General features: G+C 43.4%; 1 protein-coding gene across 1 annotated transcript in view; it reads right to left on the reverse strand.

The window, feature by feature from the left end:
• Positions 1–25736, reverse strand: part of FNBP1 (formin binding protein 1) — a 230759-nt gene that overhangs the window by 120101 nt on the left and 84922 nt on the right. Inside the window, exons 3-4 of the mRNA XM_048512254.1 lie at positions 7178–7234; positions 5325–5472 (exon numbers count right to left, since the gene is read on the reverse strand). Coding sequence (XP_048368211.1) covers positions 5325–5472; positions 7178–7234 — 205 coding nt within the window. The remainder of the gene's footprint in view (positions 1–5324; positions 5473–7177; positions 7235–25736) is intronic.

Consider the following 25736-nt stretch of genomic DNA (forward strand, 5'->3'; position numbering starts at 1 on the left):
CAGGCAGCAACTCTTAAGAAGAGCTACCCTAATACCTGGTATCCTTTCAGTTTCAGATGCTGAGGATTGAACCCGGGACCTTCTGATATCAAGCAGATGCTCAACTGCTGAGCCACAGCTCACTTCTTCAGTCTCCTGGGTCTTTTTCCTACAACAGGCTAGCTCAGCTGCTCCAATGGCATCAACACAGAAAAGTAACCTGCTAGTTACAGCATTCTTTCCTTCCACGTATTAAGTTTTTTTGAACAGGAAGGCCTCTTTTTCCTTCGCCCTTCTGAGTTTTGAGGAGCGTTTCAATCAGGCCACCTGCCAGCACCCTGAAGTAAAACAATCAAAAGGAAACTTTTCCGCGTTGCTTCTGTCAATTGTACATGCTGGATCAAAGATGGGAAGGGGAGATTTATATAAGAACAGGATCCATTCACAGAGAGAGGGAAGGGAGCAAAATCCTTGAGCCTAGGAGACCACTGTTATTTTAGCAGAGGCCTCAGAGACTAGCCTAACTCCAGGAAGCCCTCTATCCTGCAACTGGTCCTATTTGTGTGTGCATATTATGTGCCACCATCAAGTCAGTTCTGACTTTCTTACACCAGCGTGGTGTAGTTGACTCTAATCTGGAGAACTGGGTTTGATTCCCCACTCCTCCACCTGAGCAGCAGGGTCTTATCTGGTGAATTGGATTTGTTTCCCCGGCCAGACATTCCCTGCTGGGGTGACCTTTGGGCCTTGGGCTCACATGCGCTCATTCAGAACCTCTCTTCTAGCTCCCCACCAAACCCGGGACATCAGTCCAAGTCCTGACATTACAGATCTTGCCACAAAAACTGCACTTTACTGTTTAAAGGATATAAAACTGGTATAGAAAAATCCCAGACCGATATAGAAAAACTAAGGAAGAAAACAGGCAGGAGGAAAATGCTCACAACAAATATGTACAAAGACATATTTGTGAGCTGAAAGGACTTCTACCCATACATCACTAAGAACATACAAGGGGCGGGGGCGGGGTGGCGGCTCAGGCTGGATACTTTGGTATGTTAACAGGAATGTGTAAATTATGTTTTTTTTCATCTCTGCAAAACTGGACCACAAATATTGGTGCACGAGTCCCTCCATGACTGATGATATCAGCAGAACTATCCACCTGTGTATACAAATCTGATTATTTTTATTTTACCAAATGTGCCTACACTGATTACAAGTATCCTTTTACAGAAATGACATGGAACTGGCAAAGGCTGTCTTTATCAGCCCTGCTGAAATAAGCATCTTGATATGGCCAGGAAACATTAATGCCTCCCCCCCCCCGCCCCCAACACACACATCAAGTTACCAATTCGATGATTCTGACAGGTTTCTCTATTTTTAGATCAAAGCCCTTGCTAAAATAAAAGCAGAGGACATAATCATATATGTCTTCCTAACGATCTACACAAAGGGAACATTTTCAAACAAAGTCATCATTAAATGGAATTGCTGGGCATCATGCCAACAGGAATAACCTTTGTTATGTTGTTCCTTGCCTGCGGAAAGAGCCAGCAGGTATGTGGAAAGCAACTTCACTCTTCAACCTGTCTAAATAGGTATTTCTCTTTCAAGTCATTAACCACAGTTGGCATCAATCTCCTATGTCCCCCAACACCCCCCCCCCAAAAAAGAAGCTCCAGGCTCTGGGCTTTGAACAAAACAGACATGCTCTCTAGGGAAAGGAACTTTTATAATTAAGGAAGAACCAGGTAGAGAAAGGTCATGTCAGTTCTTCACAACCCTCTCTGATAGCTGATGACACAAGTCGTATGTGTGGGGTCCCCCTGGTTCAAATCTTAGTGGCTCAAAAAAAAAATCCATCCATTTTTTGGCCCTGGTTCTTCCCTTGTGTTGAATTTAACTTGTTAAAATTAACTTATCCCCCCCCCCCCCCCCAATGTTATTTTTAGGTCACTTATTTAGGTCACTGAGCCCTCTGGGGGTAGGGTGGTTTATCAAATCGAATAAATAAGTAAATAAATAAATAAATAAATAAATAAATAAATAAATAAATAAATAAATAACCAACCAACCAACCAACCAACCAACCAACCAACCAACCAACCAACCAACCAACCAACCTTGAAAATGATAAAATTGACAACACACAAAACCAAAAACACCAAAAAGTTCCTGATGAGCTCATCTTCATTCATTGCCAGCTCTGGCCACCATCATATCAGTGTGGGGACAAGAACCCTACCCTGCCTTATGGTGATGTAAGAATTGTGGCAGAGGTGCATAAGGATCATCAAATATGCTGCATAAATGCCAAGAAGAAGAAGAAGAAGAATTGGATTTATATCCCCCCTTTCTCTCCTGTAAGGCGACTCAAAGGGGCTTACAAACTCCTTTCTCTCCACCCCCACCCCCCACAACAAACACCTTGTGAGGTTGATGGGGCTGAGAGAGCTCTGAAGAACTGTGACTAGTCCAAGGACTCTCAGCTGGCATGTGTTGGAGTGCACAAGCTAATCTAGTTCATCAGATAAGCTTCCACAGCTCAAGTGGCAGAGCAGGGAACCAAACCCAGTTCTCCAGATCAGAGTGCATCTGCTCTTAACTACTACACCACGCTGGCTCTCCCATATCCAAGGGCTGCTATAGTAGAATTTCTCACCCTCAGAATCAGATAGTATCAAGAAAAGCAGAAATAACATGCTTTGTGATGCACTTTCTTAGAAACGAGCATGGATTTATTTTCTCCCTTTCTAAAAATCTTCTAGAGTGCCTGGAGCTATTATTCATTTTTAGTTTATTTTCTTGTGTTTCTCTGTTTTCAATAGCAACAAGACAGACACTCCACAATGGGTTAAATGGGTTAGGCCTGTAGGTTCACATCAGGTGCAGCATTAGAGAGTTAGATGATCATGCAGGATTCTAAAGCAGGAAAAGGTTACAAATGCCCTTTGTTACTCCTGCAACCCACAAACAGAAGACTGCTGCTGCCATAGCAATGACAGAATTACAGTACACTATTAGACCAAGTCATAGAAGAGAAGAGGTTCAGTAATGGCTGTTAGTGATGATGGCTCAATGGAACCTCCATGTTCAGAGGCAGGGTAACTCTGAATAGCAACTGCTGGTAAGGCAATAACAGGAGAAGGTCTGCCCGCTTGAGATCCATCTTCAGCCATCTGGTTGGCCTCTCTGATAAACAGGATGCTGGAATGGTATGGAACTTCTAACGTTCCTTAGTACTCTGTATGATTTTAACTTGTCCTTGTTAAAAAGCCAGTGGAAATCTCATCATCTGGTGGCAGAGAGTTCCACAAAATGCCACCTGAAGAAGAAATACTTTTCCTTTGTCTCAAACCAATTACCAATCAGTTTGGATGGGAGACTGAAGCACGGGACTAATTTTTCCATTCTAGATTGCGCTGTTACCTGCTTCTGAGTAAATACGAATAGGATTGGACTGAAAATGTCTTCTATCACATTCTCAATGTGAAGCTAAACTCACCTTCAGTGCAATAATATTTAAATCAACTTCGAATTTAATAGTAACATATTATCTCCTTCCTCTACTCAATAAATCAGTGATGGCGAACATGTGTCAAAGGTGACACGCCATGACGTTTTGGGTGACACGCCAGAATTCACCAGCACCCGACAACAGCTATTCTCCCTGTCTGAATTTGAGTCATTTTTGTAATTATTTGACGTTTATGTAATACCTAGCACCCACACAATTGGATTGTATTTTTTTAAAATACATGAATATGTAAAGAATCGCTTCTCTTTTGTTCGAGGGTGGGGTGACATGCCAGAAGAGTCCGATTCGGCCTTTTCCGAATTTTTGATTCTCTGAGCCCAAAAGTTTTGTCGTCAGTGTGCTAAATCCTAATCCATTTTAGAGTTTCATCTGAAGCAAACAAAGCAGATCAGTCATTCACCTCAACTGGCCTCACTGTGTAATGCAGAATCAGACACCTTCCACAAACATATCCAAGCACTGATCCTTGGCACGAATCTGGTGTCTGCCCAATACCCGAATCCATTCAGAATTCGAGAGCTTGGGTCAAACTAGACAAGGCACTGAGGGGGGGAAACTCTTTCTCAACAGAGCTCCAACCTGGATAACAGGAATTGAAGGAGTGATTTGGATTCAGTCACAGTTTAGCGGAGGGGGGCTTCACATTTCTTGCCACGCTGGATTTTCTGCTTCAAATTTCCTCTCCCTGCGCCCATGCTTAATTGGTGCATATCCCATGGGGCAACATATAGGAACTCTACATTTCCCCCCGAGAGTGGGGCAATTTAGGTTCAACAAAGGGTACAGGGGCAAGAATAATTCCCTCTCATACATGGATACACAACCCTTAATCAGAATTCAGGGCTACAGCAGCTGCCTTCTAGCAATAGAAGAAATGCCTGGTGCATTCTCCGATCCTTATCTGATCCTCATCTCTGTACAAACTGGCACCCCTCTCTTGGATTCAGCGCCAGGACAAAGAGCCTGGTACAAAATTAAGCAACAAAAGGTGACTTTTGACAAGTCATGAAGGGCAAAAGCTGGAACCCAAGTCTGCAGGGAATCAAACCCGAGGATACTTATCAGCTGCCTGCTGCCATTTCCTTGACTTACAGGAGCGCGTGCCTGTGTGTGTGTGTGTGTGTGTGTGTGTGTGTGTGTGTGTGTGTGTGTGTGTGTGTGTGTGTGTGTGTGTGTGTGTGTGTGTGTGTGTGTCTACACACATATCACATCATCAATTCAGCTTGTTATGCCAGGCCTTAATCATTCTCTTTCTCAACATGAGCTAATTGCAGGTTTCCATGAAAAAGGGGAGCCGGAGAATCCCCCTTGGGAACCTGGAACTGTTCACTGGTGGGGGATCTGATGCAGATCAGAGCAACCACCTTCCCCTCCCACCGAGCCCTGGAGTGAACCAAGATACATTATTTATAAGCTACAGCAAAGGAACGACAGTGAGACTGCTGGGGGAGGGGATTAGCAGAGCAGACAGAACAGCTTATTTTAACATCCACCAACTAGCGAGTCCTTAAATCAGACGCGTCGGAGTCCCAAGCTGAGTAATTCCTGCATACACTCAAAATAGGTGTGGGAGCCAAGCGTAGATGCCAGGCAAATGGTTGGGGGGAGGAAGGACAATCACAGCAAAGGCCTCAGGATTATACTTTGGGAGGAGAAAGGGCACAGAGTTGAACTTCAACAGAAAGACATATGCGCAAACTGCACTGATGCCAGTCTTGTCCCCCAAAACACGGGACCAAGGGGCGTGGGCAATATCAAGAAATTGCAAACCTTCTAAAAACACTAACTCGTCACAGCATACCAGTTTCCTCTCTTGCTTCAGTTCTTGCACGTAACGGGCTAACTCCGTGGTGATCTGTGAGGTCATGTTCTCCGAAACGACTTCATGCTGTCCGGCATAATCGTTCATTTCATTCAAAGTGGCTAAGAAGGCTTTACACGATGAATACCTGCAAGCGGTGAAGACACACAAAGGAACTGGTTAATTGTCGGAGAAAAGATTGAGGGAGAAACCCCTCCCCCCTCTCTCTGGGACTGTGTGAAGGGCTATCAAGTCTCATGGTGACCCTATGAATCAGTGTTCTCCAAGCCACCCTTGCTCAGGTCTTGCAAACTGAGGGCCAGGGCTTCCTTTGCCGAGTCCATCCATCTCATGTTGGGTCCAGAGACGTACCTAGGAAAACTGGAGCCCTGGGGAAAACCTGAGTTTGATGCCCCCCCCATGGGCGGCCACCCTCCCCCACCGTGACCAAACAATGATTTTTTCCACCAGGTTGTTTCAAAGTCACCATCACATTATAGAACATCCCACAACTCACAAATCTGAAAGCAGCAATTGGCCATGCCACACAGCAGAAATAATGTTTGGAAAACATTTTCAAAATGCTTTCAAAATATTTTATTACTGCTATGAAAACATTTTATGGTGTTGTATCAGTCCCCAAATTGGAAACAGCATCACTTTCAATGTTATTTAAACTGGGGACCCCAGATTCTCCCTTTAAGGTGGATTTAAAAGGAGAATCTCAACTCCCTAGTTTAAACAAGTGATACTGGAATCCACCCCAAACAGCATCATTTTTCAATAGTGTTTAAAGCTAGGGCCAGATTGCTCCTTTTAAATCCACCTTAAAGGGGAGAATCTGGGGTCCTGAATTCGCTCTTTGATGAAAGATGATGCCCCAGCCTTTACAGTGGATTCTCCACCCTGAAACAGCATCCCCTTTCAATGTTAAGAACTGGGGACCTCAGATTCTCCCTTTAAATCCATGCCAAAGGGGGCGGATTTAATAATAATAATAATAATAATAATAATAATAATAATAATAATAATAATAATAATAATAATAATAATAATAATAATAATAATAATAATAATAATAAAAAATAACATTTATTAGGCATTGAGAGAATAAAAGAAAGAAAGAAAACAAGCATTGGCAGGAAGGGAGTGGATTTAAACAGAGAATCTGGGGAAATTAGGGGTGCCTGTTGTCACGGGTGCAATGATTAAGATAGCAGTACCAAAATTTCATGGGTTTTTTGGGAGACTCTCCTGATGATATGACCCGGGTTTGGTGAAGTTTGGTTCAGGGGATCCAAAGTTATGGACCCTCAAAGGTGTAGCCCCCATCTCCTATTAGCTCCCATTGGAAACAATGGGGGATGGGGGCACTCCCTTTGGGAGTCCATAACTTTGGACTCCCTAAATCAAACCTCACCAAACCTGGGTCATATCATCAGGAGAGTCTCCCAAAAAACCCATAAAATTTTGGTACTGCTAGCCTAAAATGTGCGCCCCCTGCAGGCCAAAAACGAGAAAAAATACTGAAAATACAAAATCCCCCACAAACGAACCTGCAATTTTGTCGCCCACCACAAGGTGGCGCCCTGGGCAGCTGCCCACTTTGCCCAATGGGAGGAACGCCTCTGGTTGGGTCTTCCCATTTTCCTGCTGCCTTCACCTTTTCCTAGCATTACTCTTTTCCAGTGAGAGTCAGAAACGTTTGATGACCCTGCCTTCCTCCGGAGAGGTGCTTCTGCCCATGAGAGTTGTGATTGCCCCACCCTGGGCCGCTAAAAAATGGTATTTATTTATTCTACATATCCCACCAAGCCCCGGATGGTCCATGTAAAGGCTTGTGAGAAACCTACTTGTATTCATCCTCTTCTTTGGAGTTCTTTTTGGGCTGATATTTCTTCGAAAGATTCCTAAAAATAAGGAAAGGGGAAGGTTAGGAAAAATTAATGAATCTCATTATAACATTTGACCAAAAAAATCGCTGGGAGAATTCATAATGCAGCATCCTCCAGTGTACATCTCCGCAGTGTAGGGGGCTGATCACGAGCCCCACAAGTCTGTACATGCTACCACCACGAGTGGCGGGATCAGGCAGAAGAAGAAGAGTTTGGATTCACACCCCACCTTGCTCTCCTGTAAGGAGTCTCAAGGCGGCTTACAAACGCCTTTCCCCTTCCTCTCCCCACAACAAACATCTGGTGAGGTAGGTGGGGCTGGGAGAGTTCTGAAGAACTGTGACTAGCCCAAGGTCACCTAGCAGGCTTCATATCTAGGAGAAAGGAAACAAATCCAGTTCACCAGATATGAGTCTGCCACTCATGTGGAGAAGCAGGGAATAAAACCTGGTTCTCCAGATTAGAGTCCACCTGCTCTTGACCACTACATCATGTTCGCATTTACTGGAGTTCTAACACGGCCCAGTAAATACCTCACACTGTAAAGTACTGCTGTTTTATGTCTTGTTAAAGGCTTTCATAGGTCAAATCCCCACTTGAAATTTGCACATAGATCCAAACCTGTTCGTTGTGAAACTGTGTCCTCTTCATTGGAGTTTCTCCCTCCCCACCGCAGTGAGCACACAGCAGATACACCCGGTTGCAGAACTCTTAGCAATCCCCACTACCAGGCGAGCTTGCTTCGCTGGTCTCCCCTGATTGGCTGGCATGCCTTGATGGGGCGTGAGGACCTTTTTTTCCCACTGCGGAAGCATTACATTTGCAGAGGGCATGATAAAAAAACCAGCATGTAAAGAGTTTAGCGTTTAACTGTTTAACTGTGCAAACAGTTAATCGTTATCTGGGTAAACCATTAACGATTCAAAGTTACACATTTGACTGTTTAACGTTTGCATTCCCTTCTGCTGGCTGATCGCAAAAGCGGAAATGAAACCAAGGAAAGGCTGCGCATGCATCGCAGCGCTGATTGGTTGTTTGAATTCCATGTCACACTCCAGGGTGGGAAACGAGTCGGGGTTTCAACCCTCATCCCTCTCCTTGGATCAGCTCTGAGCCATGTTAATGGGGTCTGTGCCACTTGCAACCAGATCCTGCCGGAACGCGGATTAATGGGGAGAACGAGCGCCAGAAACGGAATCTGCCACGCAAGCAATGGGGAGGTCGTCCCTCAAACCTGGTTAATTTGTGTTCTAAAACCTGGCTAAGACGGTAGTGGGGATTCGACCATAGTGAGAATCAACTGGCTGTTGCGGGTTTTCTGGGCTGCGTGGCTGTGGTCTGGTCGTTTTTGTGCCACGGCGAGAAACACATCTGCCCTTCCTCTGAGAAATCCAGGGTGCTGTTCCTGGTCTCCCCCCGTCCCCAGTGATTGATTCTTTCAACTATGGTGTGAGGGAACAGACAGGCTGGTTCAAGGAACTGATGGAACGGGGGGTCTTTGAAGCCAGACTGGCCCGTACCACAGCAAGCCCAAAATGCTAACCACACTTTCCTGAACAACAAGTTGCGTAGACATTGGCCCCTTCCGCACACGCAAAATAATGCGTTTTCAAACCACTTTCACAACCGTTTGCAAGTGGATTTTACCATTCCGCACAGCTTCAAAGAGCATTGAAAGCAGCTTGAAAGGGCATTATTCTGCATGTGCGGAATGAGCCATATTCTAAGCCAGTCATTCAAAATTCAGGAGTGGTCCTTTGGTCATGGCCCACCCATTCTGGGGGGGAAGGGGAGGGAGAGGGCCCAGCATCTGGTCATGGCCCACCCACCCTAGGTGGAAGGGAAAGGGCTGTGTTGGACTAGGCCAGCGGCACTCACTCCGTGCCCCACCATTCAAAACTACCACCAACTAAAAGAGCCAAGTTGCCAGTTCCAAGTTGGGAAACTGCTGGGGGTTTGAGGGTGGAGTCTGAGGAGGGCAGGGACCTCAGTGAGGTCAAATGCCGTAAAGCCCACCCTCCAACGAGTCCATTTTCTCCAAGGGAATCGATCTCTGTAGTCTGGGGAGGAGCTGTAATTCCAAGAGATCCCCAGATCCCACCTGGAGGTTGGCAACCCTACAAAACAGCCATATTTATGCCCATCCCTGGAATGAGGCCTACACCTCAGGGACATGGTTGGTTCAGGTTAGGAATCCCTCGCCAATCACAAGCCTGAGGGGCTCCTGAAATATGTGACAGACCCAAATAGGGGAACAGTGCGTAGACACGCTACAGGTGACACATCAAAGAGCCACTAAGTGACCATCCCTCCATCAAGGAAAGTTGCTGGGTGGCCTTGGGCCAATCACACACTCTCAGACTAGCCTACCTCACACAGTTGTTGTGAGAATGAAATACGGAGAGAGAGTGACATAACCCACTTTGGGTCCACACTGGGGAGGAAGGCCAAATGAAAACGAAGTGCATACCCTGTTTCCCCGAATATAAGACATCCCCCCAAAATAAGACATAGTAGAGGTTTTGCTGAAGTGAGAAATATAAGGCATCCCCCGAAAGTAAGACATAGCAAAGTTTTTGTTTGGAAGCGTGCCCAACGAACAGAACACAGAAAAATAAGACATCCCCTGAAAATAAGACATAGCGCATCTTTGGGAGCAAAATTTAATATAAGACCCTGTCTTATATTCGGGGAAACACGGTAGATTCTTCCCTTTCAAATTCGCCTGGGATTTTCTGGCTTCAAATCACACGGAGTCGCACTAAACAGGAAGCAAAGCACTAAGAATCCTCCACGGTTCCGCTTTTCATTTCCATATTTTGTACAAATAATTATGCATTTGACATTTGCAACGATTTTCAGTTCCCTCAGTGCATATGTGTACACACACACACACACACACACACACAATTTTACTGATGTTTTTGAATGCATTGATAAAATACGGCAACAAAGCAATCTTGATGCTGCTGAATGTGAACCTGCAACAAGAATCAACAACACCGCACAGAAAGAATCTTGATACAAGCCTATGAAGGACTGTGTATCAGAAGCATTCAGAAGAGCAGAAGAAGAGTTGGATTTGTATCCCCCTTTTCTCTTCTGTAAGGAGACTCAAAGGGGCTTACAAATTCCTTTCCCTTCCCCCCTCACAACAAACACCCTGTGGGGTAGGTAGGTCTGAGAGAGCTCCGAAAAGCTGTGACTAGCCCAAGGTCACCTAGCTGGCGTTTGTTGGGCTAATCTGAATTCCCCAGATAAGCCTCCACAGCTCAAGCAGCAGAGCGGGGAATCAAACCCGGTTCCTCCAGATTAGAGTACACCTGCTCTTAACCACTACGCCATTGCTGCTCCTAAGAAGGTAGATGCACATAAAGGACGGAAGTGAACGTTCAGACAGGTTCTTTTTTTTTTTTTAATATATCTTTATTAGTTAAAAAGAGAAAATTTATACATAGACAAAAGAAATCACTAACTTCATTGTTTGAGTTAGTGAAGAAGGAAAAAATTCTATATAGTGAAGGAGAAAAGGGGAAAGTAGATGGAGGGGGGAGAATTGGGGAGGGAATGGGGAGGGGGGAAGGGGTAATATTAAAGAGGGAGAGCAATAGCTATCGATCACATCCCGGCGTAATTATTCTTTAACATTAATCAAATCTCAACATTATTTCTTATTTATCGGGTGGATCTAAGTAGAAGGGGTTGACAGACAGTTACATAACAATAAAACAATAAAACTTATGGGTGACTTCTCCTTCAGTCACTGTTTCTCTATTACTTATTCTGCCACAATGTTTCTAACCGTTTCTTATTTCTTGAGTTTCCTTGATTGGACAGGTTATCTCTCTTTATTTAAACCCAACTATCCCCATTTCAATATTGTCGCTTCAACGTCCCAACCATTTGTAATATCACTTACTTATTATTTACTATTATTATTTTTACTTTAAATCATTTATTCTAGCATTCAGTACCATCTTATCAGATTGAAATAAGGGGGGGTTAATATATATACAATAACAGTAATCAAGGGGTAGAAACAAAACCATTTGTCCAACATTCTCTAATCACATACTATACAATCAGTGAATTTAATATTCAATTGGAAAATAATACACATCAAATTCTTTTTTTTGATAGTCTATCAGTTTCCAGTTTTCTGTATATCTTTCCACTGGAAGAAGATTCGCTTGGTGGGAAGCTTTATCCATTATAAACATTTGTTGAACTTTTATTCTTCCATTCTTCTTCATTTGGCGGCCACTAGATCTGTTTTCCAAAGTCTGGCCAAGGATAGGCGAGCTTTATAATTAAATAAGACAGTAGAGGTAAAAGAATTTGGGATTTTGAAAACTGTTCTCCTTAATACTGGGTCCTAAAAGGTACGTTAGTAGGAGTTTTTTAGTGTTTTCCTATTATTTCATTTATTTCATTGTGTATTATTGATAGTATTTTTTTGAATTTTGGGACGGGTCCACCATGCATGGAAAAATGTTCCAACTTCCTGACCACATTTCCAGCACATTGAGACATGCTTTTGTTTATTTTGAGACGGTGTTGTCAGATAGATCCCTAATTCAATCCGCTAAGTTAATAGCTATAATTAGAATTGAAGTGAAACAAATAATAGTCAAATATTTCTACCATTAGTGCAACTTATAATTAGTTTAATAGCGTTTTCTACCCATTTAATCATATTTGGCTTAATTACCTCCTCTTCTGTCTTTTATTTGGAGCAGGCATTGGGTATATTTTACTAATCTGTTTAAGTATTGCCTTCCATGCATCTTCTGTCTAAATCCTATAAGTTTGGCAGCAGAAATACCCCAATTTTTAGTGTCTTGTTCCCAGTAATTCTGAAGTTTAATAAATATGTGAACCATTGGCATGGCTGTCCGTCTATCTGGACCTAAGTTTCTTGGTTTTCATTATAAAGGTCATTTTGATTTTTATAAGTTATATCTTTAATACGTTAACCAATTTTTTATTATTATTTCTATCTCTAATCTACAAACCTTCCATTCATTGATAGCCAGTTGGGGAGTTTTTGTATAGAAAAGTATTCCTGTATTTCTGCACCAAATCTTAAGTAATGCATTTTTTCACTGTGTGGACTTTGAATGCTTATCTCCTGTCATTTTTCCTTTTTGTGGTGGCCAGAGATGGTTGGTACCCTGCCACGGTTATTCACGGCTCTCAATGTTTAGTAAATTAAGATCTTTTAGAGTAATCCAGCTCTTTACCCATATTGGAGACTCTTGGTTGGGTATGGATATTTGACTCTGGGTTTCCATTTAAAGGAATTTACTAATATCTGATTCCCAGATTTTAGTTTTATTTTTTATATTCGTTATTAATGGAAATTGGTAAGTTTTGGAAGATATACATCATCTTTGGTAAAGATTGACATTTTGACTACAGAAATTTTTTCCTATTAGAGAAATATCTAATTTCCTCCATTTATTCATTTTTTCTTTTTTATTTCATTGCAGATTGGGTTTGTAGTTATTACGTTATTATATTTTTATTACTATTTTCCAGGTATCCCCAAATATTTTGAACACCCCAACTATAGTGTAATTTGTTATTTTTTCCAATTTAAACTTATCTTGCTCTTTCAAATTTTTTTTGTCCAGCATTTTGGTCTTGGTGTTGTTTGTTTTAAAAGCCAGCTACTCTCCCATATTGGGTTATAGTATTCAATAAATTATTTTTTTATTTTTTGGGTTGGGTTTTCTAAAGAAGCATACCACGTCATCTGCTTGCATATGCTTCTTTTATGACTTTGAATAATGTCTATCTTTATGTTTAATCCTCTCTATGTTCTTATCTTTTATTATTCTCTTAAGTAATGGTTCCAGCGTGGTTATAAATAGAAGTGGTGAAAGAGGGTAGCCTTGTACACCTTGTCCCTCTCTCAATTTTGAAGGATTGTCCTGTTAGCTACTCATTGTTTATTTTTTAATCGAGCTGTTTTGTGTTTATTATAAATAATGTATTATTTTATTCCTGTGAGGAAATTACCTGTTATACATCTTGGAATATCATCTTAAAGACAAATAGTAGGAACCCCCAATCCACTCTGTCAAAGGCTTTTTTCTGCGTCCAGGCATACTATGGCAAAGGGTAGGTCCTTGGTTTTTTAGAAGTTTTAGAGCTCTTCTATCACATTACAGCACTACTCGTACATTTCCTCTTTGAAATTGATCTTGCCCGGTAAGAATCCCGTCTGGTCTTCCATGATATGCTTCTTATTTTAGTACTGGCTTTAATCTATTTTACATAAGATGGATGCAGCTAAATTTTATAATCTATGTTCAATAATGAAATTGGCCTTGAAGTCCTTAGGTTCCAGGGATACCTGTTGTTGGTTTTGGTATTAGTGAAATTGTTAAGCAAGTTTCCCAATGAATTTGGGATTGTCTCTCCTACAAAAACTCTTGCCTCCATCAAATCTGTGAGTGGCTCCTATTAATTCCTCTATATAAATTTTGTAATACAGAATTCCGTCCGGCCCTCGATTGTATGACGAAGCTCTTAATTGTTTTATTACTTCCCTCACCTCTTACTTCCTTTGGCTTATTCCTTTATTTAAATTTATTAATTCTTCTGGGGAAATTTCAAAGGGGGGTTGTTCTATTAGATACTCTTCAATTTCTTGCCTCCTTTCTCATAGCAAAGCAGTTCATAGTATTGCCTGATTATCTTTTTAATTCTCCTCTGCTTCTGAGGTGGCCTTTGGAGTGATACAAAATTTGGGAAACGAGCATACTGTGTCTTTTCTTAAGTTTAGCAGCCAGCCATTTCCCCTATTTTATTCCCTTGGAAATGGTATGCTTTTGTTTCATATATATTTCCATTCCTTTTTGTTGTTTCGTCAGTTGCAATTAATAAGTTTCTATTTGATCTTTGTATATTCTGATTTTCTTTTGTAATTTCTTATTGTCTCCCTTTTTTTTACCAATTCTTTCTCTAATTTGTTCAGTTCTCTTTCTAACATTTCCCTTTTCCCAGTCCTTTTGTTTTTCTTAGTTTTATTTCCTCACTCTTCAAGCTCCCCCTAATTTGACTGCTTTTATGTGCTGGCCCCTAAATCATCCTATTATTGATTGATTTTGTATTAATATCCTCCCAGAATTGTTGTAATTTTCTTTTAACATTTCTTTTACATCTGTTGTTTCTGAGCAATCTAATCTTTGATGTTCCAATTTGTTCTCCTAATGTGTTGTCCAACTTCCCAAATCTCTATCGGGCTGTGATCAGATAGTATTCTATTTTGGATTGTTATTTTGTTAGTTAAGGAACTCAAAGACTTTGGGTGCCTATATCATATCAACTTTTTGTGTGTGTACCATGCCCACCCGAGAAATAAGTATATTCTAGTGAAGTCCCTCTGCTTTTTCTCCTCCAGTGACATCAATGAGATTTAAATTATCGGGTTATATTAAAGAAGGATTTTAGGTAACTTAAGTCTCCAGCCATCTCTTGTTTTTTTTTAATCTTATTTCTTGTCATTTTTTTATCTTTGATGGGGTCCACTACTCCATTCATGTCCCCTAGTAAGATCCAATTTTGGGGGTGTAGCCGAATTAATTGTTCATGTAATTGTGTATAAAATTGGGCTTTATTGTTATTTTAAAAAGATTGCAGTCAACAACAATTTTTCTTTATTCCATTCTATTTCTATAATCATGTATCTGGCATTTGGATCTGAATAAATTTTTTTTGGTTTTAGTATGTCTCTAATATATATTGCTATCCCTCTTTTCTTTTTTTTCTCTAGGGATGAATGGAAGAGTGTCCCCAGTTTCGGATTTTGTAAGTATTTCTCATTTTCTTTAGTAATGTGCGTTTCTTGTAGACAGATTACATCATATTTACCTTTATAGAGATGGCTAAAGATATTTTTCCGTTTAACCGGATTATTTAACCCATTCACATTCCAACTTAGAAATTTACAGTTCATCATATTATGTTACTCTTACCACCTAGTTTTCAATAGGTTTCAAGTTTTTCTGGTTGCTAGTCAGGAAGTCCTGGGCTTTTGCTACAGAGTTAACATTGTAGTATCTGGAGTTGAAGTAGAAAGAAAGGCCTTCGGGGATATTCCATCTAAATTTTACATTGTTTGTTCTTAGAGTGTCAGCCAAATTATTATAGTCTTTCCTTTTTTTCCTTATTGCCGTTGGTATCTCTTTCAGGATTATTAGGTTCGTGCCTTCCAGTTGTATGTTGGCTGCTGCGTGATACCTTAAAATTTCGTCTCTTAGGCTCTTCCGAACACAATTAATGATTATATCCCTGGGCAATTTCTTGTCTCTTGCTATCTTAGAGTTGACCCTATATAGTCTATCAATCTCTCTGACAGCTTCATCTTCCTCTAAACTCCAGACTTGTTTTAGTAATGGTAAAATCCGTTTCAGTAGGTTTTCGTTATCCATTTCTGGCAGTCCTCTTATCCTCAGGAACGTTTCCTTCTGTTTGTATTCCAGAATCGCCATAAGTTCTGCATGCTTGTCTTGCTGTTCTTTGTAAGTATCCATTTTATCTTCCATTTCTTCAATGTGTTCAGCATGTTCATTCAAAGCTGTTTTTATATGGCTCAATGTTTCGTCCATCTTTTTGATATGGCCAGAATTGTCTTTCAGGTCTTTTTTTAGGTTTGTCATTTCTTGTTTTATTTTTCCAAATTCTTGTTCAATTTTCCCAAACTGTTCATTAGTTTCATTCTGAAACCTTATTATTTGTTCTTTTGTTTCAGTTTGTAGATTTAGTACAGAGCTGATCATTTGTTCAAGTTTGTCCATTTTTGCCTCAGTTTCCTGAGGTTTCTCTGGTGTTGAGCCCGTCAGGTTCACCAGTACTTTGGTACTCTTGCTCTCCGCAGTGTTTCTCCTTGTAGTCATTGCAATTAGCAAAAAATTTTAATATCAACAATTTCTCCTAGTCCAGACAGATTAATTAATTATTCGTCCCACTTGCCTTCCGCTACTTCTCAGTGGGCTTATTGACAGTTCCGACGGTTTATTATCCTTCGTTATGTTCTGCGACGGGTGCAGTCTGTTCTAACTTGCTTTTGCCGTTTTCCGTCCTCCGTTTTTCCCCTCCTTCCAGTGTTTGTTTCTCTTCACTTCCGGGGTTGTTATTCGCTTGGTGTTGTGAGGGGGGGGAAGGTTATGTTTAGTTCACTTCCAGGCTCCCTTCCGGGTCCAGCCGGCAAGACGCTCCGCTCTGCCGTCTGTACTGCGCTGCGCAGATTTATTTATCTTCCGGCTCAGCTCGGACGCTCCGCGCTGCCGTCTGTGCTGCGCTGTGCTGACTTATTTATCTTCCGGCTCAGTTCGTTAGGGGAGAGGTGTTTTTAAAGGGCCATTACAGCTATGTGCCCATTCGCCCTCCCTTCTTTTAAACGACCCGTCGATATTACCGCGGTCTCTCACCTTAACAGGTTTGTTGCAGCAAGTTCCGTCGTCTTTTTGTTCTTATTGTTTTTTCCTTTTCCCGTTTCGGCTTTCGGCTTGTTAACTGTAGTAGCGGCTGGAGAGGAGTTCTTTTGCGCGTAGTCTCGTGGTTGCCGTATTAAAGTTTCCTCTCTCACTCACGCTGCTCAGTATCGTTATATAGTCCAATTGAAGAATTTAGATCAGTGTCTCTGTGTCTCGGTTAGGCTTCTTGTTGTTGACTGAAGGTTCCTTTTTCAGTTTGAATTTTCTTTCTTTTCTTTCACATTATTTGGACGGTCAAAATGGCGCCGGCTAGTCCCTTTTCGGCGGACCCTTTCTTGGTGTGTTTGGAGGGTGGGGAGTCAGGGTTTCTTCACCCGTTTCCACTCTCTCCGTTTCTAAAAGAACTTCTCCACCGAAGGGAGCAAGTTTACTAATCCCCCTCTTTGGGGATTATCAGGATTGGGTCCGATTCTCCAGAGCTGTCTCAGGAGACGTCCACCAGTCGCCACGCTTGACCGGAAGTCCATCACGTTCAGACAGGTTCTGATATGGGAATTACTTTCAGAATCATCCAAAGGGAAATTAAACACACCATAAAGAGACTCCCCAGGAGGTAAAAGGAAGGGTGGGAGCAATTCAGTCTAGCTGTAGCCTGATGACAGAAACCGAAGCTCAGAGCTATGCATAGGCTGTTAATCCACACAAAACCACAGACAAGATCAATTGAAGGGTCCACTGCCAATTGAGACTGAGAATCTCAGCTTTCTCTGTCTCCCAAGTTTCTTTGTTTTATCAATATGTTTATATTTGGTCTTTCCTCATGCTTCAAGGCTGCTTACAATAAAAGTATAAAAAACATTTTCAATTAAAATGAAAACAGAATAGCAAACCCCAAATCTCTTCTCCCTCCCACATTAAAAGATGCCTGCCTTTCTGGTCAGGGAGATATGCTTGAAAGTCACTCTGGTCTCTAAATCAGATTTCCAGATGTTGGGTTGCCAGCTCTGAGTTGGGAAATATCTGGACATTTGGGGTGCAGGACCTGAGGAGGGCGGGCTTTGGGGAGGGGAGGCACATGAATGGGGCGTGATGCCATAGAGCAGTGGTGGCGAATCTTTGGCACTCCAGATGTTATGGACTACAATTCCCATCAGCCCCTGCCAGCATCGTGTTGGCAGGGGATGATGGGAATTGTAGTCCATAACATCTGGAGTGCCAAAGGTCGACCACCACAGCCACAGAGTCCACCTTCCAAAGTGACCATTTTCTTCAGGAGGACTGATTCCTATTGCCTGGAATAATCCCAGGAGATCTCCAGCCAGAGGTGGGATCCAGCAGGTTCTCACCAGTTCCCGAGAGTGGGTTACTAATTATTTGTGTGTGCCGAGAGGGGGTTACTAATTGGGTCTGCTTTTCCGTTAGAAATTCCATTAGGTCCAAAAATCATACAGTCCTGTTGTTTCCTATGTGGCTGCTTAGCGAAGGTAGAAAACGGGATCATTCTCACTGTTGGGCTGTTTTAAAAACAGGTTTAGAAATATGGTAAAAGTTCCTTGTGTAAAAAAAGGAAGAGTCTCCTTCTTTTGATTTCCTAGAAACAAAATTAAGTTATTTGAAATTATTAGAGGAAGTGACTGACGGAACTGATCCAATTAGAGGAGGAAGTTGTTTGTTTCTGTTTGGCAGTAGGCGACAGGACTTGCTATAATGGAGTTTAAATTATGGACAGAAAGGTCACCAGCTGGGGGGTAGGAACTTTTTTTTACAGTAAGAGTTTTTTACAGTAACAGAGGAAATTGGTAATGCCCGCCCCGGAATGCCGGCCATGCCCGTCGTGCCCTGCCCGAAGCCCCATTGGTGCTCATGCATATGTTTGAATCCCATCACCATGGGAAGAAGAAGAAGAAGAAGAAGAGTTTGGATTTATATCCCCCCTTTCTCTCCTGCAGGAGACTCAAAGGGGCTTACAATCTCCTTGCCCTTCCCCGCTCACAACAAACACCCTGTGAGGTGGGTGGGGCTGAGAGAGCTCCGAGAAGCTGTGACTAGCCCAAGGTCACCTAGCTGGCGTGTATGGGAGTGCACAGGTTAATCTGAATTCCCCAGATAAGCCTCCACAGCTCAGGCGGCAGAGCTGGGAATCAAACCCGGTTCCTCCAGGTTAGATACACGAGCCCTTAACCTCCTATGCCACTGCTGCTCCTGTTACTAAAATCTTTGGATCCCACCACTGTCTCCAGCCACTGCCTGGACGCTGACAACCTTATTTCCCGTGGCGGGAGGGGGCTTTCTTACCCCTCAGAATTAGTTATGCAAAACAGCAAAAATGCAAGCAGATGCTGAATGAGCTTCAGTTGCCTGATTTTGTCAACTGGAATTCAGGTGCCGAACTCAGATTTTTTCAAAAGCCCACATTCAAAAAGTCTACGCTTTCTAAGAGGACCGTTTCCCCCTGTTCTTCACAGAGTCTGGCAAAACTTCTAAATATGCAGACTGGATAGCTAGTAAATCACTCTCTCTCTTTTTTACAAGACTCTAAAGGACAGAACTTGAACAGCAATGAAAAAGACAAGACAGAACAATTTATTGTGGAGGAAGCACACAGTGTTCCCTTGTTACGCTCCCTTTTCCTGAAGCAAAGGGGGTAGGTTCCTCCCTGACTTAAAGCACCGTTTTCTCTCTTTGCACAAGCGTCTAGCTAGTTGGGGTTTACTTCTCTGGTGACTGGTATCAAGAGTCCCCCATTTCCTCTTTTGCAATAGCCGTTCCGTCAGTGAAGCAAAAATCACAAGTTTCCCACCAAGGACAATTTTACTCCACCCTTCAGCTCACTCCGTTTTGGGGTTTGTTTCGGGGCTTTTATTTTAACTTGCAGTAAATTGCAGACAAGGAATCTCTCAAAATCTGGCTGTTCTCCTTTCCCACCCCACATGCAAACAATGCAGGCAAAGATCTTCAGGGGAGGGACTGTAAAACATTGGCTTGGCATGCAGAAAGTCCCCAATTCTCTGCTAGCATCAATGCTAGCAGAGTCTCTGCCCACCATCCTGGAAAGCCACTCAGAATTCTGAATTATAGTCTGTCTCAGAAAAAGATGTTAGTAGGGTTGTATATTCCTCCACCACAGAATTCAACATGCTGGACCTTCTTTGTTATAGAATGCTCCACCTGGGTTCTAGCACCAACGGAGTCCTGCTAGGGCACCGGCAAGGCTCCTCTTTAACTCTGCGAGGGCGTTCTGCTGCTCCGGTCCGCAGACCCAAGGGGCTTTTTTTTTAGACAAGCATAGAGAGGACAGGCTTTATCAGCAGGACTCGATAAAATCCCAAGAGAAACTGAAATTTCCCAACAAGGCTCTGAGAGTTGGAACATCGGTAGGCGCAGGAAGTTTGCCAATGATCTCAACTCTTTGGGAGTCGGGCGTCCTTCTTTGAGTTCCCAATGAGAGACCGAGATATTTTACTCCTGTCTGAACCAACTGAGCTTTTGCGGTCCAGATTAAATTGAGGACTTCCTTTGGGACATCATGGGTCTTTTCTTCTGAATCAGTGTGGACAAGGATATCATCTATGTAAGACAGAACATGGTTTTTGGAATCGGGTTTTCGGCTCTCCAACATCTTGACCACGTGTGCACGGCAGATGCTTGGTGAAGAATGAAAGCCTTGTGGAGTTCTTTTGAAGACATGTTGCTGGCCACAAAAAGTGAATGCGAATTTATACCATCAGAACTCCTGAAGCTCAATGGAATGGAATGCATTAGCCAAATCAATCACACTGTCATATTTCGAACCTGCAGCAACGGCTACCAGAATTTCATTATATTTGGCCACTACTGGGGCTACAGGAGGAGTCACAGCATTAAGGGATCTGAAATTGACTGACATTCTCCATGTTTTTCTGTCCGCCTTGAGGACTGACCACAAGGGTGCATTACAAATGGATTGCATTGGAGTAATCACGTCCCATTCCAGTAATCCCTCAGCGGTTTTGCCAATTCCTGTTTCTGCATCTGTGGGGTATCAGTATTGCTTTTGAGGAGGGGGATCTTTTCCCTCTATAAGGACACAGGCATCTTTTACTGTCTCGCTTTCCGCCTTGTCCCAGATCCACACCTCTGGAAAATCTTGGACCCACAGGTCATCAGTGAGAGAAGCAAGCGGTAGTGGTGCCTTAAGGGCAGTGCGCATACGGATGGCTGAAATGGCAGTGGGTCCGCCTTCAGTTTGCCATAGCAAGCCATTGGGAAGGTTCACCAGAAGCTGCCAGATCAGGGTGAAGAATCTATATATATAAAAAGCTAACAGTGACTTTGTTAGTCACTCCCTAACGCCGAAACAGCTGGATGGATCACCCCCAAATTTTCACATGACGTCCCTCCCTGTTGCGGGCAGGTAATTGGACCTTAAAATCACCAAAAGTCCATACCTGAGCCAGGTAAAACGTCTTTTTCCGCACCAGGCCATGAAGCTGTTTGTGTTTAACTGTCACCCATAGAATGTTCATGCAGCTCTGTCCTCACGGGCTCTGTGGCCTGAGGGGCTTAGAATGGAGCAGATGGAGGCGAGAGATGAGCAGTGAAAACAGTAAATAGGTAATACTGGTAGGTAATATGAGTGGAAGTGAAACACATACACACTTTGCCGTGTGAGTCGTCAGGTGGGGTCCCCCCCCCCACATGCAGGTAACTTTCACTTTCTGTGCCTCACCCACTGCTACCACACAATACACATCCAGCTCATCCTCACACACCTCACTCTGCCCTCCCTCACATCCAACCACCACTTACCCACTTCCCTCACCCATATTTGCCACAGCTCTCTTTTACTAAAAGCGAGCTGGAGTTTGCCTTTTTCTTCTAAGAAAATCCGCGGTGTGGGGGCGAACCAACACTACCGGCTCTGCTTCTTTTGCACATGGCCCTTCTAAGGGGGAACCCAGGGAGCTGGCCTCCCCTGATCTGAGCGCCTCTCCAACTCCTGCACCTCCTGCTGCCCTGACTGGGATAGCCTCCTTGCCCCAGCGTCTCTGCCTTACCCAAGCCAGGACTGTGGCGTGTCAACCAGCCTCATAGGACAGCGGGATCTAGCGACTCTCCTGGACAGTAGTTAAGTTTACGTGGAATGGAAAGGGTTACCTTATACTAAAAAAGCAAGACAGCACCATATAACAATGTGAATTGAAAAGGGAAAGAGGGATTCCATTTGACCACCCCAAAAGGCTATGCTGCGGATCATTGGACCTGCATGGACATCTGTGTGGGTTGCAGACTGCGATGAGAAGGACAATTGCCACAGCAACGCGTGGCCGGGCCCCGCTAGTATTTAATAAAGTTCCAGTGTCAACAAGAAGAGTAGCAGGTATTTGATTCCCGGAAGATCTGACTTTCGCCTTTACTGTCAGTCTCTCACAGCTCTTTCACAGCTGGCGCTAGCCATGCCACAACTCCTTGTCCGGAAGAGCCTTCTGGACATCAAAGGGGCTGTGTGCTCTGTTATGTTAATGGACCTTCACTCTACTCTACTTTCAGTCTCCCACGTTCTCTTGATTAGCAACATGTAACAAACTAAGAGTACCCAAATGCCGACGCCTGCTGCTATCTCTTCACACCGCCCTTGAGAACATTCCTGTCTTGTCTTACTCTGCCTTCGATATGGGGTGTGAAAGTTGGGAGGGGGGAAAACTCGGGGATAAATACTTGTACCCAAAGACAGTTCTTTAGAACTGGCTTCTTTAGCCATGCCGATGTCTGTTCATAAAGGCTTCTGATTAAAATCCAGAGTCGTATGTTGGTTTGCAGATCCGGGACTTGACACTCTTTTGGGGAGGGAGATTACTTCTAGGCAGCCCTAGCACAAATGAGTGCTTTCCATAACTACGGTTGCTGGAACAGGCTGAGGGGATTTCCTTTGCAGAGAACGGGAATTTAGAAAGGCACCCAAGAGAACCTGTGTAGGTTGATGATCGTATTGGTACACATCTGCTCCAGTCTCACGAAGTTGTGACCAGATCTTGGCTCAATATTCATCTATATGGCAACCACGGGCCATTTGGGTTTCCGTGGCTCAAGAAGTTCTTGTCCCTGTTTAGGAGCAACTGGACCATTTTGGTGACTGAGTTGAGAAGCCCAGTTACCTCAGGGCTGGATTGGCTTAGGGCTGTCCCTGCTCCAGTAAGAGGAGTGAGGGCCACTGTTAGAGCAGGTAATGTCTTGAATGGGTTCATGGGACTGAGCTCCGTGTTCTTCCTTCCTTGGCGGCTTGGCTGTGGGTTTAAGCCTGTTATTTGTCTCCTGAAAGAGAGCAGACATTCAATGGGTCTTATCTGCCAAAGTGTGCCAAAGGAAAGTCTGGACATCCAAAGCTTCCAGGACAAGTTCAGTTTGGGAGTTCAAGCCAGCATAAGCCATGCGCTTGAACTCGTCTTGGTTGTAATCATAGGTACAACCCACACATGCATCCGGACTTTAACCCATTGCCTGCCGTTCCAATATAAACCGTTCATCTGCTGATTGGCCAGGCCAGATAAGCTGAATGACGGCCTCCATCCATTCCACTCAAAGAAGGTTGTCCAGATTACTAGTAGCTCCTGCAGTTTCAAGGGCTGTCATGTTGGAGTGGGAAATACAAAGTCGAGTCAGTGAAGTGAGGTCCGCTCCTAGAGCGGAGGGATGGGCATGATAGACAATGGTTAGCCATTGAACTCCGGTAGTTCTGTTCAGGGGGGTCAAGATGGTCTGCAATGGCCCAAGCCTCTGTGGCTGTCCACATGACTCGCTCTTGGGTATTCTGATGCTCTGCCCTGTTATTGTGGGTAGTGCGTTTCTCTATGGCAGGGGTGGGCAATTATTTTTTCCATGGGGCTGCATAAGAAACAGAAAATATTGTGGAGGGCCAGGCCAAAAGAAGGGGGCGAGGCACTTTTGAAAGCCCCGCGGAAGCCAGCAGCCAAGGCAACTGGCTTCTGCGGGGCTTTCAGAACGCCAGCTCCCAACTAAAGTGGGGGGGAGCCAGTCAGGATCATCAATGCAGGCCGGATCTGGCAGCCCCTTGAGGCGATACTCAATGCAAGGTCCTGCTCTATGGTCTTGGTTCTGAGGGGGTGCAATGAAACTGAAGAATCAATCCATGCGGGGTTAAAGGGACACATCAGAACTGCATCCTCGGGCAAGGCTTGGTTGGAAGCTTGCTTGGTGAATTCAGAAAAATCTTCTGGGCGGAGGCAAGAAATGACTACATCTTGCATACCTTGTTTTGCCTTAAGGGCATTAATCTCTTTGCAGCAAGAGTCATGTTTGCTCCTTTCTGTTGCTCCTTCGCATTAATAGCTAAAAATCCAACAGCTTCCTTCGTGCTAAAGAGCTGATCACGGAGCTCTTGGTTTTCTCTTTTCAGGGTCTCATTTTCTTCCTGAATATCTTGCAACGGTAAATGAAAGATTGCTCTTATCCAGCATGAGATTGAATGTTTCTGCATGGAGGGAAGTCTTTTCAGTAACGAATGCTTCTCTTTGGGTTTTAGATTTGGTCTGTAGTGGATCATATTTTTCTTCAAGTGGTTTGATTTTACTATCAGATGCGGCTTGTGAAGCCTTATGTTTCTCTTCAGATTCCTTCAGACATTCTTCAAATGTTGTGTTGTCTTCTTTAAGAAGTCCAGCACATTCCTGCGAGGCAAGCCACGTGCCCCATGCAGCCACCAGCGTCACTCTTAAGGCACCGCACCACTTCATTGCCTCCGCAGTGTTCTTAAGGAGGGGCATCTTTAGGGAATTATTAATAAGATCGAGATCAGTAGAAGCAGATCCCGCGTCACAAAGGAATTTTTCCACTCCGCCGGCTATCCATTTTTCTAATTTGCTACCAAAAAAAGATTCTTTTCTGAGCATGTTGGCAGTTCTTCTTTGCTGCAAGAGAACAAAAAAACTGAAAACCACACAGACGGGACAGAGCTGATCCTGGCCAAGGAGAGTCTATGCCTCGGTGTATCTGTTCAGCTCTGCAGAATAAACACTTAAAAACCATAAAAGGGGGATTGACATAATAAACAATAAAAATGGAAGTTTGAAGGCTACAGCTAAGAAATCAAATTGGTGAGCCTACTTTATGGCACATACTATTCCGTGGTGTGCTTCAAGTCAGTGGTGGGATCCCAAAATTATAGTAACAGGTTCCCATGGTGGTGGGATTCAAACAGTGGCGTAGCGCCAATGGGGCTGGGCGGGGCACGACAGGGGCGTGGCCGGGCATTTCAGGGGCGGGGCATTAATAATTTCTCTGTTACTGTAAAAAACTCTTACTGTTAAAAAAAAGTTCCTAATTTCCAGCTGGTATCTTTCTGTCCATAATTTAAACTCATTACTTAGCCAAAGTCCTATAAGCTCTACTGCCAGCAGAAACCTTCCTACTTCTCCTCTGAATTGGCTGCCGCAGCCGAGATACTTATTACTTTCAAAATGCGCCAAAGAATTTTGTTTCTAGAAATCAAAAGAAGGATACTTTCCTTAAACAAGGAACTTTACCATATTGCTAAAACATGTTTTTAAAACAGCCCAACGGGGAGAATTATCCCGTTTTCTACCTTCGCTAACCAGCCACATAGGAAGCAACAGGACTTTAGGATTTTTGGACCTAATGGAATTTTTAATGGAAAAACAGACCCAATTAGTCACCCCCTCTCGGCACACACAAATAATTAGTAACCCACTCTCGGGAACTGGTGAGAACCTGCTGGATCCCACCTCTGCTTCAAGTGCTGCTACACAGAACTTGGCCCCATTGTATGTTATGTCAGGACTGGTATCTGTGAGCAGCATGGAAATATAAAATTGTTCAGTGCAGCCTGGGAATTTACATAGCAGCGGTGAAATAAAATGACTGTGAATAGTTTTATAATACTGAGAGTGGAGAAGTACGCGTTCTATTGTTTCTATGTGCCCAGATCCACAGGGACATTTTCTTTCTCCACTTCTTCCTGTATTGGCCTTCAAGTACAGCTGAAAAGAGGGCCTTCCACCAAACCAGAGTAAAAGCTCTCTGCTGTTTAGGTACTGGAACGGATGCGGACGGTATGC

Source organism: Sphaerodactylus townsendi, linkage group LG12, assembly GCF_021028975.2.
Source record: "Sphaerodactylus townsendi isolate TG3544 linkage group LG12, MPM_Stown_v2.3, whole genome shotgun sequence".
Classification (NCBI taxonomy): Eukaryota; Metazoa; Chordata; class Lepidosauria; order Squamata; family Sphaerodactylidae; genus Sphaerodactylus; species Sphaerodactylus townsendi.